We start from the raw sequence: 21079 nt of genomic DNA on the forward strand, positions 1-21079 counted from the left end.
ACTCTGTTACTGTTACTAGCGTCCTCATGAGTTGAGTTGCTGCTGTTTGGACTCATTAAGCTGTTTGGGTCACATCCTTTTGACATTGTAAAGCAAAAGAAAGCTCAAAATTGTAAGCAGTACTGTTCACATGGTTTTTCACTTAGTGACTTTGCTTAATAACCAAGTTGCTTGTCCCAATTGTTTGCTTTATCTGTTTCCAATACTCTGCTACATTCCAGACCTTAACTTGGATGTTATTTTTCCCCTCTGAAATAATGATCATCTCTAATGTATCTACTGTAGTTTTGAGACTGATATCTAGTTATATATACAAATAAAGTTTGTGTGAGTTTTCAGTCCTTTGGTCCTAAACCTAACAGCGGTCACACTTAATTCTTAAAATTGCCACATGAAGACAAACATTCCCAAGAATAGGATGAAGTACTGTACCTTATGATAGCTTTAATCAGTTAACAGACATTATCTTTTGAATCTACTCTGTTCAGCATTATTTATTTCTTTTGCAGTACCTGTAGAATTTTGGAGCTATCATGAAGGGATATCTTGCCACCCCTTTCATGCAAGTGAAGCTCTGTGCTCAAGTTTCTAGACCTTTGCTTTTAAAAAACAAACAAATATTCCATTGAAATATATTGAAACTTATAAACAAGTCATTCTAAATACAATACAGTTGAATATATTATGGAAGTGCAGATTGCAAAAAAAATCCAGTTGTGCTACAATTCCCCACAAATATCATTTGAAAGTGTTCGTTGCCACCCTAATATTATTGGAGAAATATGTGTTAGCAACAAATTGCATATTACAGACGATGTGTTTGTCCAACCTGTTTGCAAAGAAAACAATGTTTTCTAGTGTTAAGCAGAAATGTATCACAGAAGTTTGTATAGTTTGGCAGATTACTTGGCCAGGAGTAATTATTTGCTCTAGATAAGCAACTAATGACAAAGATTGTGTGTGCTTAACATGTCTTTCAACAACTCAAAAATACTGAACTGACATTCTTATAATAATTGAGGATGCCCTTGAATTTATTGCTGAAATGAAGCTACATTTAAAATTTAAAAATATACAAGTATATTATAGTTCATGTTAGCAATCATTATTGCTACTATTCCTTTTTCCTCTTTCAATGTCTAATTATTCTTCAAGAATGTAGGATCTAGATTGGTATACAATTTATGTCACACAAATAATACTGTATGTTATATATATATATATATATATATATATATATATATATATATATATATATATATATATATATATATATATATATATATATATATATATATATATATATATATATATATATATATAGTGGGCTGAAACCAGCTAAAATTCATATGAATATTGAACTAAAAACAATTGAAATGGTCCCAGAGTGCCCCCATGTGGAAGCTGTTGAACACTCAAGGGCTTTCACTAAAAATATTAGTTGTACTTTACTGAATTGTTTCAATGAACAAGTCAGAATTGAAGACTCAAAGCAAAGGCAAACTTTTTCAAGCTAAGGAGAATATTAGAATCTGTATTCAAAGAATTTATTGGAATAATATGTATTACAATTTACAGAACTATTCCCTCTGAAGTTAATAATTTCCCTATTTTATTACATTAAATATTGTAATTAAGTAAAAACTTTCGGGTCGCATTCAAGTCTTTGAACTGCATTTCTCCTTGGCTCTCAGTATGGTACTAGGAGACTGTAAGCTGCCTTGAGTTCAGAATCCTCCAAAATACTTTATAATACAGGCAGTTCCTGGATTAAGAACATCCCGATTTACAGACAAGCTTGTGCACGTGACCAGGCTGCCTGTTACTCAAAATGGTGGATGGCATTCTCTTTCCTCAAGCCAACAAACCGCTGAAGCCATGCAATCTTTTCATGAACCACTGAAGTCTCACATTTTTAATACACAACCTGTTTTCAGCAATTCATGAAAACCCTGCGTAACTTCAGCAGTTCTACAGCTCAAGGAAAGAAAACTCTGCCATTTTTAGTAACAGGCAGTCCACTTCATAAGTACAAACTCTGCTTTGTATATAAATTTGAGTTAAAGACAGACTTAGGAACAGACCTGCTCTTAAAATGGAGACTCCCTGCTACTGTAGACATTCTAGGCTGTTTACATGGTTTTAACAACCATGGTATTCTCACTAAAATTAACAGCAAGGTGGATCCCTGAGCTTATTACAATGCCCAAGAGAAGGAATTTCGAACTGCCAATTAATTAAGTGTTTAAATTTGCAAGACTGTGCAAGTTAGTCCTTCGTTGGCTTTTTTTACCTATCTAGTTATTCCATATTAGTACCATGTTAGAAGGAATGTGGTAAATCAAGTATTATTTCCAAACATGGGGCTCATATGCCCAAATGATTTGCTTTTAGAAAAAATTGTATCTTATTTCAAACAATTAAACTTTAGGATGGGTATAAAGTGGGACATGAGGAATATTATTTCCACAATAATGGAAACATGTTTTAGAATTAATTTTAATATTCTATTCACCTGGGTCACAAGATTTTTCACAGTGATAATTTTCAAAGTTCACAAAAAAAATCAACCCCCAAAATCTTAAAGAGTATACTACTTAAAATAAATATAAAAATTAAATCAGAAATTAAGAAATAAAACTTCAGCCATTGTAGGCAGCCTAACACTTAACTCTTACATGAACTACAAATGTTTGGTGAAACAGAATAATTGTAATGGCCTTCCTAAAAATAAATAGTGCAAGAGCTATTTGGGTCCCTGATGGTAAGCTTTTTCATAATAATAAAAACACTCAGGGTTATTAATCAGTCCCAGTTTAACCAGCCATGGTTTTCAGCATTTACTAACCATATTATATTAAAAGTATAAACATGTTTTTCAAATGTTTAAAAGAAATCCAGAACTTTCCAAATGCTATATGTTTAAGCCTAAGAGGACCAATTATGAAAGTCTTATATTATACCACAATCAAAGAGATTCTGTCCTTACATAGAGATACAAGGAGCACAACTGATACAAATATTCCTTGACAAATAAGTTTGTTTACTGACCATTTGAAATTAGCATGAAAAAAGTGATTTTTGACCATTTTTCACACTTACAACTGTTGCAGCATTTCCATGGTGACATGATCAAAATTCAGACACTTGGCAATTGACACATATTTATGATGGTGGCAGTGTCTCAAGATCATGTGGCTCAGCTTTTGCGATCTTCTGACAAGCAAAGTCAATGGGAATGCCAAATTCTCTTAACAACCCTGCTACTAACTTAACAACTGCAGTGATTCACTTAACAAGTATGGAAAGAAAGGTCATAAAATGGGGCAAAATTCATTTAACAAATGTCTCCCTTAGCAACAGAAATTTGGGCTTAGTTGTGGTTGTAAATTGAGGACCACCTGTATAGCTTGAAATATTTTTTGTCACTTAATCTGAATGATGTTTAAAACTGTTCATTAATACTGTAGCACAATCTAGTGTGTTTTCTTGATCTCACCAGGTTACTTTGCAAGAAGCTAAACAGGGACCAAATAAACTATTTCAAAATAAAAGAAGGTGACCTTTCTACAGAATCGATTAACTGTTCCTCAAACATCATATTCAAACATCTCACTAGGTTACTTTGCAAAAAGGTAAACAGGAACCAATAAGCTATTCTTCAAAATAAGAGAAACTGACCCTTCTACAGAAAAACGAACTATTCCTCAAACATGGGATGAGAAAAGCTAACTACCTCATGAGAAGGCACCCAGAAGAACAAGCAGCCCATGCACAATATACTATATATTTTTCCAAGTAACTAACATAAAATCCTGTCAAAGTAGGAGAGAGGATGGGGTCACCTATGTACACATGAGTTCATTGGTAAGCACTGAAACAATCTGGATCAATATGCAAACCTGTCAGATAATAATACCAACAGTGCCTGCCCCAAATGTAGGAATATTTTTAGCTAATCACTTTTGGATTAAAGGTAAAAGTAATGGTAAAGGTTCCCCTCGCACATATATACTAGTTGTTCCTGACTCTAGGGGGCGATGCTCATCTCCGTTTCAAAGCCAAAGAGCCAGCGCTGTCCGAAGACGTCTCCGTGATAATGTGGCTGGCATGACTAAACACCAAGGCGCACAGAACACTGTTACCTTCTCACCAAAGGTGGTCCCTATTTTTCCACTTGCATTTTTTACGTGCTTTTGAACCGCTAGGCTGGCAGAAGCTGGGACAAGTAATGGGAGCTCACCCCATTACACGGCACTAGGGATTCAAACTGCTGAACTTCTGATCTTTTGATTGACAAATTTTCGATTGATCCAATTTTTGGATTAGCATCCATATAATAGAGATGGAACTTAATTTGTTTTTCCAGTCTGAGCCTGTTAAAGGATTGGTTGATTTCTGAATAGCTATTACTATATGTATCACCCAATCACCTCAGAGTCAAACTGGATTTCTTCTGGAGCCTGGTGAGGTTCATCAATCGTTGGGGAACTCTTGCTGTGTTCTGACATACCTGAAATGAAACAAGTTGAGCATGCATTATTTTTTTTTTAAAAAAGTAGCTAAATGTATTCCAATGAAGCTCCTATAAGAGCTTATATTTTGCTTTATTATATATACTGTACATATATGAATATGTATTAACATAACGTAATACACACAGCACAACACATATGAAAGCCAATTTGGTGCAGTGGTTAAGGTGTTGGCCTAGAGACTGTGAATTTTAGGCCTCCCATAGGCATAAAAATACATAAAAACTCTCTCTCTCTCAGCCCAAAACACCTCACAGGATTATTGTTGTGGGAAAATAGGAGGAGGAAAGTGTGTTCATCACCTTCAGTAATTTATAAAAAGGCAGGATGAAAATCTAATAAACAATAATAATTATACATTTCAACAATTAATAGTTCTTGGAAACATCATGACTGAGGGGACTAAGAGGAAGGAGAATATTTACAAACTAGATCAGGGGTATCAAACTTGATTTTATTGAGGGCCGCGTCAGGGTTGTGTTTGACCTCGGGAGGGGGGGAGTGGGCGTGGCCAGCTCAATGTCACTCATGTCGAGGGCACCTGTGGTGGCCCAAGCACTCTGCCAGAGAAAACTGATTCCTGAGCTCCATTTTCAGCTGCGATGGCCTCCTGCAACTCTCTGCCAGTGAAAACGGAGCTCAGGAGGACCTGTGTGCTGCCCTCCCGAGCTCCATTTTCACTGGCAGAGGCACTGCAGGCTGGTCCTTCACTGTTTCCAGGGCAGTCCATGGGCCAGATCTAAGACCCCATGAGCCAGATCTGGTCCCCGGGCCTTAAGTTTAACATCCTTGAACCAGATAGACAAAAATTTTTTATATATTGTCCCTATTTCTTTTAAACCATAAGCCACAGCAATCAAGGAAGGGGGAAAAAAGAAGTAGAGAAAGTTGTTTGTGGCATTGTGCTTGATTTGACAGGAAAAAGGCCAAAAAATGGTCTACTTGTGTATCAAAGCAACTAAACAAATACAAGATTATAGAGTTGGGAATGTTCTGCTTCAGATAGTCTACTATTTTAGGAGCTTAATTTTTTTCCATGATTTCTACTCTATGTTAGTTCTAAAAATCTTTTTAGTTTAAGTATTAAATGTTAAATAATGAATGAATCCCAAAAAGCAATTTTGGGAGTGGTAGTTCAACTATGGTAAAGGTACAAAAAAAATGAGTCATTTTATGACTCATTTCATGAGTCTGAAATGAGTCATAAAAATATCCTGATCTGGCCACTATCCAGTGTTTGACTGCAAACAGCTGGCCGGGCCTTGTTGATAGTTCCTATCATGGAGTCATCTGAAGATAATTCTTTAGACAACTGTCTACTGAGCCAACAATCCTCCAACAATTCAGCCAACAATTCAGCCAGATCAAACCTACTTAACCCATGTGAAAGGTGCTAGCAATCACAAAGGGAGTTGCCACAGAACTTGTTAAGTCACAGCAACTTAGAAATTAAAATCTAGTCAAAAGTAGCCCCATGTCTAAATGACCTTGCGGCCAGAGTAGGCCTATGGAGCATCATTAAATAATAGCAATAGCAATAGCATTTAAGACTTATATAGCGCTTTACAGTGCTTTACAGCTCTCTCTAAACTGTTTACAGAGTCAGCATATTGCCCCCAACAATTTGGGTCCTCATTTTATCCACCTCAGAAGGATGGAAGGCTGAGTCAACCTTGAGCCTGTTGAGATTTGAGCAGCCAAAATTGCAGTCAGCCGACAGTCAGCAGAAAGTACTGCACTCTAACCACTGCGCCACCGTGGCTCATAATACAGGGGAATTTGAGTAAGACCAGATTAGTTTCTTATGAGCCTGTGTAACTAACTGTCAAAACACTACCTATTGCCTGATGCATCACATTGATGTATTAACTCTTCAAAGGCTGGCCTCCAACATTTCTCATTTCCCCCCCTGGAACTTTGCCTAATATATGGAGTGTTTGGGTTTTTAACTCCTAGATGGGCTTAACTGGTTTTTTTATGTAATGTCCCCGCTGTGAGTTTTCAAACTCTCACTCAAACTTAGGACAGATTGTGGAGTACTGATTTACACTATTTAACCAGTGAAATAAATTGGAGAGACATTTTACATCAAGACATGCTCAATAAGAAGTTTGCATTTTCCTCTACACCAGGGTTGTCAAACTGGCGGCACAGAGGCCAGATGCGTCATGCGCAGGCCACGCTCACCCCCAGCTGCACGAAGGGGGAAAAAATGTCATGAAACATCACGTGACGGCAACGTGATGTCGCAAGTTTGACATCTGTGCTCTACACAATACATAAAGATTTCAGAAATTCTCCAAACTTTACTTATGTTGATATTTATCAACTTGATTAAAGAGTCTTTCAGTTGTATGTAGGCCTACAAATAGCTTTAATTAACTTGCTGATTATTAGAAGAAAATGAGGCTTCAAAAGAATAAAAAAGGAAAACTCCTGTTTTCTTCTTCTTCTCATGGAACTTGCTCTTGTACAATTTCTGAGTACCATCATAAGCCTCTATTCTAGGCTGGATAAGCTAGAACAAATACTTTAAGAGTCACAAACTGTTCTGTTCCCGTTTCAAAGTATATTACAGGAACTGCACATTTTAAAAATTAAATTGCCAGGTAAAGAACAGAGTTCAAGAACTGAGTTAAGGGCAAAGGTGAAATCCAGTAGGTTCTGGAGAATTGGTAGCAGAAATTTTGAGCAGTTCGGAGAACCAGCAAATACCACATCTGGCTGGCCCCAGAGTGGGGTGGGAATGGAAATTTTGCAATATCCTTCCCCTGGAATGGGGAGGGACTGGAGATTTTGCAGTATCTTTTCCCTGCCACACCCACTAAACCACGCCCACCAAGCCACGCCCACAGAACCAGCAGTAAAAAAAATTGGATTTCACCACTGGTTAAGGGCCTATAACAGTATAAAATATTAGACAATGCTTTTATTATACCGCATGTACCTGTTTATGCACCTGCATGCACCCATTAACAATGTTTTATGTTGACATCTTTATATCTAACCTTAAAACATAGATGCAAATATATTAAATTAATGTACTATCTTTACAATTACCAAAGTAAGAAACTTCAAGCCTTAAACATTTCTTTGCATGAAATGAAAACTAGGATCTATACTTACAAAATTAAGCAGACGAACAGCACTCTTTCATTGCTAAAACTTCTCTGTAACTGATATTTCTACTTAATCACTTCCTACAAGCTCAAACGCAGGAGCAGTAAAACTGCATTTGTTGAACCATTCAACACACATTCACAGGATAATGTAAACTAAATACTATGACTTTAAAACACTTTTACAGCACAGAAACAAGGAACAGAAAACCAAACTGTTTGGACTTTTACAGAAGTTCAGAAGAAAGAGCAGTACTGGAAGCACTACAAATAAATTAGGATTTGTTTACATTACTAGACAATTCATTCCCCCGTTGGTCGTCGTTTAGAGATATTTCTTTACGTAAAGAGCAAAACAGAATTAACACTGGTGGGCAAAAAAGCAGTGGGAATGGCAGGGTCTTCCAACTTCCTGCCAGCTTTCCCACTGAGTTTCCTTATGAGAAGCTAACAGGGAGCATCAGAAATCTATCTTCCTTCTTTAGGAAGGGTGTATGGGTGTGTAGCAGGGATGCTATGTGAATTGTGAAGAGCACATGGACAGCATAGGGTGCTGGGAAGGGTCCCTGGGATAAGAGTGTAGTGCGGGTCAGGTAGAGGGTGGTGTAGGTCAAGACGGGTGCATTGGAGTCATGGGGTAAGAAGTGCAATGCAGATCAAGTAGAACATGTAGAAGGGTAGCACAAGTCAAGAAGAATGATAATATATATAGAAGAATGATAATATATATAGAAGAAATATTATCAATATTTAATATTTTTAAAAAATATCTGGCTCTGCATAGTGCTAAGTGAAGTCAGCATATTCTCATTGCAACAAGAAAAATGGCAATAATAATGAAATTAATAACTATAAATAACTTCTGCACATCTTAAAACAGGATGTTCAGCAAAACTGTGTTAGTGTCTTAGGACATTTATTTGTGGATTTTTAACAATTCTATGCATGGTAAATTAATAGAAATAAGATTAAGTCATACAAGCAGTGAAAACCAGCAATATAATATTCTACTACAAGCATCTGGTACTATATACTGTTTTCTCACCAAGATTAGTCTTATATATACTGACAGTTAAAGCCTTATTTGCCTGAACATGCCCACAAAACTCTTCAGTCATCATTAAAAATTATTGATCATGTTCTTTGTTACTGCATTTAAACAGTAAACTGCTGTTTTTTAACTAAATGAGAAACAATGAATGTTTTTCTACAAGTAACACGTAGGATTAGCAATATCTATGCATTTGTGATAGATTGTGATCACCTTGCATTGAATGTAGCAATCACTGTCTATAGGTAAATAAGTTATAATGGATACATGTACTTTCTGTTTTATCAGCTGGGACATGCTACTTTGTTTAGCAGATGACAATTCAGGAAGTTCATTTTAAGTCTCCATTCAAAGCACACATACAGTGTAATTTTTACAGCCAATAGTATATCAGTTTAAGGCATTAAAGGAGCACAGACTGATGAAATTACAGCCTTGTACAATTTCATCCAGAAATGTTGATGTCATTTTTTGAAGTAAACCATTTATCTAGTATTACTTTCCAGGATGTTTTCATCATGCTTCCTTGCCATAAAATGTACTGCGCTATATTGCAGTGGGTCTCAACCTGTGCTCCGTGGACCGCTGGGGGGCGGGGCACCATGTCATCACAGGAGGTCTGTGAAGCCTTGAGAAAATGCTATGATTTAAATTTTGAGTTGTTTTGGGGGTTGGGGCCATGGTCAAGGTATTTGAAGGAGGTCCATGATAAAGAAAAGGTTGAGAACCTCTGATTTAGAAAATTTCACTGGGTATGCCATGTAAGTATTACATTGTTGCAAAGGGAGAGAGTGTACATTTCAAAGCTAAGATGCTATTCAGGCATATTGTGAAAGTATAATTAAACTATCTAAGAATATATCAGGCACTATTTTCCACCTGTTGCTAACATTGACCCTATTAACACAATAGCTATCCAAAATCAAAGAAACACCTGGGTGTAAGATTACAGCATATTCTGGTTTTTAAGCAGCTGTCACTTTTTGCACTTTTCAACAAAAAATATTACCACCGGCGTTCCTTATAACAACTTTTAAATGACCACACACATTCCAGTCCCAAATGTTTGCTCAGAACTGCCTAAACACCAAGCAATGGAAAAGCAAAGAAAGCCACCAGGCTAAGACACTGAGTTTGTCGATCAGATAGTTTGGCGGTTCGAATCCCTAGAACAGGTCTCCTGCGTGAGCAGGGGGTTGGATTAGATGACCTCCAGGGTCCCTTCCAACTCTGTTACTGTTACAGACTTGAAATTTAGGGCTTAGACAATTTAGAACTATGCCACCTTCGGTCTGACCGAAGTGTAGTACACAAAATTATCTGCTACAATGTCCTAGCTGTCAATGACTACTTCAGCTTCAACCACAACAATACACAATAGATACAAACTTAAGGTAAACCGCTCCAAACTCGATTGCAGAAAATATGACTTCAGCAACAGAGTGGTCAATGCCTGGAATGCACTACCTGACACTGCGGTTTCATTCCAAAACCCCCAAAACTTTAACCTTAGACTGTCTACTGTCGACCTCACCCCATTCCTAAGAGGTCTGTAAGGGCATAAACACACCAGCGTGAATATCGTCCCTGTCCTTTCATGTATTCATAATCATGTTTACACTTACATCTGTTATCTAACACATGCTTGACAAAATAAATAAAAAAAACAAAAAAAACCCCAAAGTCCAGTTACTGGCAAGCTTCTTCATTTTCATTAAATCCTATTCATGCTGGACAGGAAGAATTCTTTTTTTCCCCCTGTTGGTCTGGTGCCATCCCAATCAAATGTATGCCACTTTTTCTTTTCTGTATCCAAGCGATTTCCTTCTGCCATTACTTGCTTGGCAAACAGGAGAAACCTTCAAATTTCTAGGTTCTATCATATCGCAAGATCTCAAATGGACAGCTAATATCAAAAACATCATTAAAAAAGGACAACAAAGAATGTTCTTTCTGCGCCAACTCAGTAAGCTCAAACTGCCAAGGAGCTGCTGATCCAATTCTACAGAGGAATTATTGAGTCTGTCATTTGCACCTCTATAACTGTCTGGTTCAGTTCTGCAACCCAACAAGAAAAACACAGACTTCAGAGGATAATTAGAACTGCAGAAAAAATAATTGCTACCAACCTGCCTTCCATTGAGGACCTGTATACTGCACGAATCAAGAAGAGGGCTGTGAAAATATTTGCAGATCCCTCGCATCCTGGACATAAACTGTTTCAACTCCTACCCTCAAAACGACGCTATAGAGCACTGCACACCAGAACAACTAGACACAAGAACAGTTTTTTCCCGAAGGCCATCACTCTGCTAAACAAATAATTCCCTCAACACTGTCAGACTATTTACTGAATCTGCACTACTATTAATCGTTTCATAGTTCCCATCACCAATCTCTTTCCACTTATGACTGTATGACTATAACTTGTTGCTGGCAATCCTTATGATTTATATTGATATATTGATCATCAATTGTGTTGTAAATGTTGTACCTTGATGAACGTATCTTTTCTTTTATGTACACTGAGAGCATATGCACCAAGACAAATTCCTTGTGTGTCCAATCATACTTGGCCAATAAAATTCTAATTGTAATTCTAATTCTAAATAAATAAATAAAATAAATAAATAAATTATAAAGAATATAAACATACATGCTTGACAAATAAAATAAATAAAAAAATAAATTATAAAGAAAGGAAGGAAGGAAGGAAGGAAGGAAAGGAAGGAAAGGAAAGGAAGGAAGGAAGGAAGGAAAGGAAAAAAACTATTCAAGGCATTCACAAATAAGCTGAAATTCAGAGCATTTCCTGCTGTTTCTGCATCAATACCGCCCCGCCTGCTTCACGGTAGATAATGAATCCGGGTGTGTTAGGAGGATTGCGGCTCTGTTTTTTTCCGGCCAAAGTTTCAGGTTTTGTTTTGTTTTTTAAAGAAAGTGAGAAGCGACTTTCACCGTTTGTAAAATGAGCCAAACTTCCTCCTTCTGTCCCACTTCATGCGGGGGGGGGAGGGGAGGGAGGGGAAAAAGCAAGCTCCCCCCCACAACTCCCACGATGACCTCTCGGGAATCTCACAGGTAATACGATTCAGGTGCTAAGGCATAGCCCGCTCCCGCTCCCCATCCCTCGACGGCGAGCTTTTGAGCCGCCTCCAGGAGCCACGAAGACACGGGGAGGGGGGGGGACTTCGTGGCTGCCCTGCTACCTCCCGCTTCTTCCCAGCTCCCATCACCCCGGCGGAGAGCAGAGACTGCCGCTTAACCGGCTCGCCTTCCATCCGCTCACTCTCTCTCTTTCTCTCACCGTTGCTCCTTCCTTCTCGCTACTATGCCGGCAGCGCCCGAGAAACCTTGAGAAAACTCAGTTTAGGCCGGTCCGCCTTTTTGCACCCCCCTTAATCCTTTCTCGCCCGGCAGAGATCGGAACTGAGTGGACGGAAGTAGAGCCTCAAGACTCGACTCTATCGTCTTTCCTCCCTCCCAAGTGGGACCCTTCTAGGAGACCGCTACGCGTGGCACAGCCTCCTTCCCGCGGAGCGGTAACAACATCCGGGTCTTCCCCCAGTCACATGCGCTCTTTTCTTAAGGGAGTCCCTTTGGAACGGAGGTCTTCAAACGTGGCCGCTTTAAGACTCGTGGACTTCATCTCCCAGAATTCTCCAGCCAGCATAGCTGGAATGGGGTGAGGAATGAGGTGAGGTCAACAGTAGACAGTCTAAGCATAGCTGGCTGGAGAATTCTGGGAGTTGAAGTCCACAAGTCTTAAAGCGGCCAAGTTTGAAGACCTCTGCTTTGGAAGAAAGAGCCCAAGTAGGAAGGGTCATAGACTCCGGGGATGGTAGAGATGCTTCCGAATCTGAAGGAAACGAGCGGAGAGGGACTTTCCTAGAATAGACCCTGTGATTGAGCTTCGGCTGCATGTTTTTCTTTTCCAGAAGAGAGGCTGCGGCTGAGATTTTTGTAAAGAGCTTCAAAGAGATGGAAAATTACAGGGAGTCCTCGACTTTACGACCTCAATTGAGGCCAACATTTCGGTTGCTAAGTGAGATGTTTGTTAAGTGAGTTTTGCCCCACTTTAGGGCTTTTTGCCACGGTTGTTAAGTGAACCACTGCAGCTGAAAAGCTAGTAATCTGGTTGTTAAGTGAATCTGGCATCCCCATTGACTTTGCTTGTCAGAAAGTCACAAAAGGTGATTGCATGACTTCCAGGACACTGCAATTGTTGTGAATATGAGTCAGTTGCCAAGCATCTGGATAGAATAGAATAGAATAGAATAGAATAGAATAGAATAGAATAGAATAGAATAGAATAGAATAGAATAGAATAGAATTTTATTGGCCAAGTGTGATTGGACACACAAGGAATTTGTTTTGGTGTATATGCTCTCAGTGTACATAAAAGAAAAAGGAAAGAAAAAAAATACATCAAAGGTACAACATTTTAACCCTTAATGATAGCAACAAAAAGTTACAGTCATACAGTCATAAGTGGGAAGAGATTAGTGATGGAAATGATGAGAAGATTAATAGTAGTGCAGATTTAGTAAATAATTTGACAGTGTTGAGGGAATTATTTGTTTAGCAGAGTGATGGCCTTTGGGAGAAAACTGTTCTTGTGTCTAGTTGTTCTGGTGTGCAATGCTCTGTAGTGTCGTTTTGATGGTAGGAGTTGAAATATTTTATGTCCAGGATGTGAGGGATCTGTACAGAACCAACAAGGATTCTGGTCATGTGACCATGGGGATGCTGCAATGGTCATTAAAAAAAAAGTGAAAACCACTAGAGCAGGGGTGTCAAACTCACAGCCCACGGGCCGGATGCATCTAGCCACACCCAGTTGAGTGAAGGGGGAAAAAATCCTGATATGATGCCACTGTGACAATGCAAGTTTGCCACCCCTGCATTAGAGCAATCCTGTAGTAAATATACAGTCCCTCGAGGTAAGGTAAATCTAGGAAAGCTCATAAAGAGTAAGAAAAAAAAGATAGATGTCTTTGAATTATCAGTTTGGAGATTATCTAAATCCTAAATTTCATAGGATTACTATGAATGCAAGAAAATCCAGTCAATCAATCGTAGAAGAAGTAAAATATTACTATTAAGACCATAAGCAGAAGTCACATATTTTGACATATAAGATGAATGGATGATAGATAGAAAAAACAAATCGAGAGAAGTAGAAAAAAGAGGAGAGAAAACATCAGAGGACTAAGTTAGGGTTATTACTGGCAAGTTTGTGGAAGAATTCGATTTTGTCATAAGAGTCAAGATGGTGAGCATTTGTCCATATTGTCTCCAGAAGTCAAGTTGAATTATATGAGGGCTGAGCCAAGCTGGAGTCTGATTTTGCCACCCTGCTCCTCCCTACACCACCTCACCCCTTTCTCCAACCCTCGTTCACCTGTTGGATTTTTCCTGGCATAAAAGCAGAAGTGCCTCTCCCCCAACCCTCTGCCATGAAGTCAATATTCCATTTGGTAACCTCATTGCCATCAAAGTGATATTGAGAAAGATGTCAAGCCAATGGAAATCAATCCAGGCATTCAAATGAGTAAAAAGATTTATTGCAAACTTAAGCTCTTTACAAGAATCTGAACTACTAACAGTAAAAACAGTAAAAGCTAGTTGGTGGTAGATAAGAGTCAACGCAGGGGTGAAATCCAGAAGGTTCTGACAGATTCTGGAGAACCAGTAGCAGAAATTTTGAGCAGTTTGGAGAACCAGCAAATACCACCTCTGGCTGCCCCAGAGTGGGGTGGGAATGGAGATTTTGCAATATACTGCCCCCAAAAGTGGAGAGGGAGCAGGTATTTTGCAGTATCCTTTCCCTGGAATGGGGTGGGAATGAAGATTTTGCAGGATTCTTCCCTTGGAGTGAGGTGGGAATGGAGATTTTGCAGTATCCTTCCCCTGCCACGCCCACAAAGCCACACCACAGAGCTGGTAGTAAAAAAATTTGGATTTCACCAGTGAGTCAACGGAATTCAAGATGGGCTGGACTTAGATCTCTTGTGGGCGTGAAGGGACTCCTGACTGATGGCATGTTTGACCCCTCCCTCGGGCTTAGCCTGGGCATATCCTACAAAAGCCAAGACAACAACACTTCTGGTACCCTTCTTTCCCCAGTCTAAGACAGTCCTCACAATGTATGCAGCTGAAGAACGTGCTGCTGCCCAGGCAACTATAAACTTCCAACCAAGGCTCTTATGTGGTGGGGAAAAAAGAGGGGAGAAGAATTGATTCTGGCAATAACAATCAGCAGTTGAACTGAAACTAAGGGGGATCAAGATTGCATTTCTGAGTGGCTATTCTACCTTACTATGTGAACTGTAATAGCTAAGAGTTGATCACGAATACATCTGCTGCTGTCCCCGCCTGTCTCCTTCACTTATCCCTCTCATATGACATTTGTGCAAGAATCCATCACTGCTTGATTGACATCCTCTTTTAGTCTCCTATAGTAGGGGTCTCCAACCTTGGCAACTTTAAGCCTGGTGGACTTCACCTCCCAGAATTCCCCAGCCAGCTTTGCTTAGCTAGCTGGGGAATTCTGGGAGTTGAAGTCCTCCAGGCTTAAAGTTGCCAAGGTTGGAGACCCCTGTCCTATAGGCTCTCTCCAATGAAGCATCACAGGCTGCTGGGAGGTCAGGGTGGAGGACCAACTCTACTGATCTCAATCTTACCTAGCAGTAAACAAAAAAATAGTGAAGTGGGGCAGGTTGATTAGTTTTAGAAATGACATACTTTTTTCCCCATATTCAGAGTACGAGCAGATCTTTGTGCATGAGTCTACATGTCTCTATTTTTCTTCAATTAACATGCAGGCAACAGATGACGGACGCTTCCCCCAAATGCACAGGTGTTCACTTAGATAACTTAAAACAGTTCATCGATGTAGAATGTGATCCTCCTATGTTTTTCTTGCTAAATCAGATTTTGCAAGTTATCTAGTTCGGTATGAGCGACTTGTGGCCTTCTAGACTGATTTTTCTCCAAACCCTCTTCTGACCTAACTCATTGTTTTCAGCTACAGAATGCAGTACCTTGTTGCAGAACTGGGGTTTTCTTCCTTCTTCAAATGGGAAGCACATGAAAACCATAACTATTGACTTAGAGTACCTTTAAATGCAATCTTCTGAGGTATCAGGAAATCTGCAGCAAGAATCAGGACATCTGAGACTGCAGTTAAAACACATTTCTTTATATTTAGCAATATATAGCATTGCAGCCTGTTTAGTAAATGTTGTGACTGACTGCAGATCTAGTAAGCCATCATAACTGAACTCAGGTCTTCCCAAACCTAATTCAACAGTACAAAAACAATATAAATATTACAACTGTATAATAAACTAAAAAATATAAAATATGCTGCAGTTTTTATTTCTTATTTTTCATATAGTGTAATTTACTGAAAAGAAACAGTCTTTTTTCAGATTACATGACAACAACAAAATGCAAAGAATTCCATAGCTGGGGAACAATAATCTAAAATATATTTCTATATATGATAAATAAATGATGCATGAGTACAAGACTGTAACATTCCAGAAGGAAAGGCTTCATGTTTTTTTAATTTATTCCAAATATGTGTACTGTATCTCACTTTTATGTTGCAAGACACATAATGTAGATCTCCTTTTTATGTTGCAAAACACTTTATTATGAGTGGAATGCTTCAAAAAAAATGCTCTTGGTTCATTTGAGATATTCTGCTGGAGGAACAGAACAAGAATTCAAGCCATGTATATCAAATACCAGTGTGGACTTTTATCATATAAACTTGTACAGATAATTTCCTAGCTTTTGCTATTTGGCAATCCTTAGCTATCACTGTAATATCCAACCATCAAGGAAACAGAATCTGAGCACTATGTGTTGGTGCAGTTTATACTATATAAATAATAATTAATAATTAATAATTAATAATAATAATAATTTAAAAAAAATTGAACCTGTGTATTACAATTCCTTATCAAGAAAATATTGACTATGTGATTAATAAAAACATAAATTTTTCATGATTATTCTTATTCTGCACCTTTTTTTATTCTACTGTACTTGTAGAATGGATTAGGCAAATCACTGAGTTTTCTGGAGTAAAATTCCTATGCCATAGCCAAGTAAATCTTTCTTAGCAGTCTCTCTGTTTTCTGTTCCATTTTCATTAAGCATCGCCTGCACATGCAGATAAGGCTTCCTGGATCGTTCAAACATCTGTTGGGATGCAACGCTTAACGATGACCTTTTCAATCTAATCTCAGAAGATCAGAGTTGTTATGAGAATAAAAGAGAAGCACCATGGAAACCACCCATGCAAACCATATAAAAAGGATGGGAAATATTAAATAAAATGGAAAATGCTTTTAAAAAATGAACACTGATTATCCCAGGCTACACGTGACACACTTATGTGGAATAAACACACACACGTTTCTGGCTTTCCCCTTTGCCTCTTTTACCTCTCTTCTGGCTTGTTGTCAAATGGCCTGATTATGCATCTGTATGATGTGTTATAAGCAAAAAAATTGGTTTAACCCGGTGATACCACTGCCCGTCTCTCTCTCAGCAACATCAGTGAGTGGAAAAACATCAAGCTGTGATGACAGTAATATGGAATGGGGCAGATTTGTCATCTGAAGCTTTACAACTTTGAAAATTTATTTCCTACCTCTTGACTATTAAAGGCACTAGGCTAGTGATGGCGAACTTTTTAGACACTGAGTGCCCAAACTGTGCGCATGCACATGCCCAAACTGAAAGGTGTGTGCATGTGCGAATGCGCACATGCACCAACATGTGCATGCACATTCGCAGACATGCGCATGCACGGACATGCACAAATGGGCACATACGCAGCAAAGACCAGCTGGCCAGCGGGAGGCGGGGCATCCCAACACCGGCAGCATGGCAAGAGGTAAGATCTTTTTTTTTGTGAGCTTCTGTTTCGTCATTTGCAGGGAAACAGAAGCTCACGAAAAAAACGCCACGGAGATCTGACCTGGGGCGACGGTGCTCATGCCAGCAGAGAGGACTCTGCATGCCACCTCTGGCACATGTGCCACAGATTTGCCATCACAGCACTAGGCAGTGACCATGATTACATAGGAGCCAAGTTGCTGAAGTTTATATGCAGGTCTACATATGTGAAAAACATCAACCTCAACTTCCTCTAGTTGTGATGTCAGAAAGGCCACTATTAGTCATTTCATTGTTTCATAATTTTAGCTTTCTGCAAAATCTTTCTCTGAAACCACACCTGGGAATAGTTAAGCAAGGGAGTTCAGCTGTAGCCCTTTTAAGGAACTGCAAGTCTGCTTTACACAGTGGTGAAAAGCTGCACCCGCCTTTCACAGAGAACAGAAAAATAACATGGAAGCAAAAATATCCTCAGCAACCCATGTACCCCGCTTTAAGTGCCAGTAGAAAAAGGGATCTGGAAGGTCCAAAATAATCAAGATGTAATGTTTGTGATCAAACTGTAAGGCTTACATTTACAGTCATAGTTTCTCAGGTCAGAAATATTGGTAATTTGTTTTGCTCCATGACTGAAAAGTTTAAGGAGACATTAAACTGGGAAAATTCAGGCACTACAATTGGTGACCAATCATCCTCCTTTAGGGAGTACAGTTCTTCTTTTGTAAGTTCTGTCCTCTCTCGAAAAATGTCCTCTTACATGTCCTCCTTTTCGATATTTGAAGACTAATCTGTAAATCTCCGTATTTGATCGATGCTGAGCCAATTCTTTGCGTGTGATGTGACGTATTTGTATTTGACAAGGTGATTCGTCAAGGCTCGGTACAGTGCGGCAAGACGCGATTATGAGACACATGTGCTTGGCATAGAATTGTTTTGAGAGAGTGTGCCGCGTTCAAGAGTGCGCCGCATGCAAGTGGCTTTGTTTACTTCTGCCCGAAACACGACATGGCACACACGCACGCATTAGACTCACTTCTTTCTCAGTGAATATTCAATCATACACAGGTGAGTACAATAATTCACGTTTTATTAATTCATTATTTAATAATTTCCAAATATGTATAATTTTATTTACGTTTATTTATTCAATGGAAAAGTGCTCATTAAAATAATAATTAATAGGCATGTAAGCATAATTACAATATAAAATGTTATTGTTAAACATGTTTTTTATTATGCATTTATCATATTATAGTGTATTCTGTATTATTGTTGCAATGAATAAAATGTTTCTTTTATTTATGATATTTTTTCCTTCAATTTATTTGTGTCCTCCTCCTCATTGTAAAAAAATTGGTCACCTTATTATTCTCATAGGGAGTAGAACTCTGATTGCTGAGTTATAACTGCCATCTTGCATTTTCTGATCCTCTCCCCTGGTCTATGAGCTTAGGGACAGCAGGGATCTTGTGAGGATAGAACCGGAAGTTTTCTTTTAAAAGAAAAGGGAGAAAGAAGGGAAAAGCCAGGTGAAGTAGAGAGCTTGCTGGATGCTGACTGAGGCTTCTATGGATATTTGTTGATGAAGCAAAAATCATAATGGATGTTACACCTCAGTGATCCTGAGGATTTTGGAATCCTCAGGATCACTCGGGATGAAAGCCTAATTAGAGACAAACATAGATGTTGCCTTCAAACTTGATAAAACCAAGAAACTTGCTGAGTTTCTTCTGTCAGTTTTGTGTTGTGTATGTTTCATGTTGCCTTCAAATTTGTTCTGTTTGCTGAACAGAACATTTATTTCGATTTTTTTTAATGGTCCTAATGTTTTGCCAAATTCTAATTTAATCTTTAAGTTGTTTTTTTCTGGTTGTTTTCCTGGGCTACTTAGTACCATCCTAAAACTAAAACTTTACAACAAACAAAAAGCAAACTGTTTAATAATAAACATCTGTACTCCTCAAACTATTTGGAATGATGCCAGATGGTTTTTGTTTTAAATTATGGTAAGCAGCATCTTGATGACCTTGGGCAATCCTGAAAGCTAAACAGACTTGGCTCTGGTTAGCACTTGGATGATAGGTCATTTGGAAGTTGAGGGTTGCAAGTGGTACTGGTGAGAAAAAACTTCTCAGAAGATAGCTAGAGCAAAGCACTTCTGCATTAGTATCAAGGAGACAAACGATGCGAATGAGTCCAGTCAACTAAGAGCTGAGTTTTGCTGAAAGGCAACCTTATAGATTGAAGATGCAATGGTTGCTAAAAAGAAGCTATCCATTAATTTATTTTTTTATAATTTCCCCATTGTTCATTTTATTTTTAAATGACAAGAGGACATGCTGAGAGTGACTCCCATGTGAAATGTGAGTACTTGCCATCTTTATAGATTCAGGATCCAAGTGGATCATAAGAGAAGATGAAGGAGTAAAAGATGTACAGTAAGTGAAAGGTGGGCACTTGCAAGTCAGTGGCTTCATTGTGAAACATTTTGTTAGAACAAGAGAGAAAAATAGGAGTTGCCATTGTTCTTATGAACTAGAAATTACAGTAGGTGAATTGAGGAATATGTAGAGTTAACTCAAAAGAAAATAGATGAGAAGATTGTCAGGTTAAGAGGAGAGATACTGGTCAAAAATACATCTCTACTTATGGATTAGATGTTGCCATGCCTAATTCTAATATATAGGGCAGTGGTGGCGAAACTTTTGCGCACAGAGTGCCAAACGGGTATGCTCTTCATGCACTTTGTGCGGGTATGTGCTATGCGTGCTAATGTGCTGCTCTTCCCCCATGTGCTGCGTATGCAACTGCACCTTCTGTGCATGCACGTGGCTTTCGTGCGTGTTCAGTCCCCTCCTGGCCTCAGCCACGTGAGCTGGCTAAACGAGCCAGTAATTGAGTTCACGGCTGCTATCAGTCCTGGCAGGGAATCTGCAGCTGCCTGCCAAAGTCTCCCTTTTATCTTGGGGTTGCCAGGTAACCAGGAAGTCAGCAGTCCAGGCCGAATGTTCAGCTCACTTCTCCAAGTCAAAGAGTTCAGCTCAATTTTTGCTCGTCACGGAGCAGCAGAGCAGCCAGGACTGCTTTTATACTCTGTGGGGTGTGGCTCCGTGACTCAGCACTTCCTAGGCCTGCCCCACCCCTGCTTCTGTTGTTCCCGCCTCTCCTGCCTACAAAACCTAGGGTCCAGCCAAGCCTGATTGCCATCAGCCGGGTCTGGAGGCGTGGCCTGGGAGAGGAAGAGTCAGGGGACGGAGGCCTCATTATCTCCTCCACCTGGCCTGCCTCTGGCTCCTGTAGCTGAGCCAGGGAAGCCGGTAATCCAGAGGTAAGTCCTGATGGCCCTTTCCCCTCACTTTCTCAGTCACTTTCTGGCAGGGGGCCCGGCTCGGGGGGCGCAGACACAACAGTGCGGCTCCCCCTGTGCACTGCAAGTGCAATCGCACCATCTGCGC

The 21079-nt window shown here is 39.2% G+C and overlaps 1 protein-coding gene across 3 annotated transcripts in view; it reads right to left on the minus strand.

Moving 5' to 3' along the window:
- The window catches only part of ARFIP1 (ADP ribosylation factor interacting protein 1), a 43477-nt gene extending 31252 nt beyond the window's left edge, over positions 1-12225 (minus strand). Inside the window, exons 1-2 of one of the 3 annotated variants that reach the window (XM_058192868.1) lie at positions 12013-12222; positions 4434-4513 (exon numbers count right to left, since the gene is read on the minus strand). In XM_058192868.1, coding sequence (XP_058048851.1) covers positions 4434-4511 — 78 coding nt within the window. In that variant the 5' untranslated portion in view covers positions 4512-4513; positions 12013-12222. Of the gene's footprint in view, positions 1-4433; positions 4514-12012 lie in introns of all 3 variants that reach the window. The other 2 variants (XM_058192870.1, XM_058192869.1) reach the window with 2 other exon arrangements.
- Positions 12226-21079: the final 8854 nt, after the last annotated feature.

This window comes from Ahaetulla prasina, chromosome 8 (assembly GCF_028640845.1).
Source record: "Ahaetulla prasina isolate Xishuangbanna chromosome 8, ASM2864084v1, whole genome shotgun sequence".
Classification (NCBI taxonomy): domain Eukaryota; kingdom Metazoa; phylum Chordata; class Lepidosauria; order Squamata; family Colubridae; genus Ahaetulla; species Ahaetulla prasina.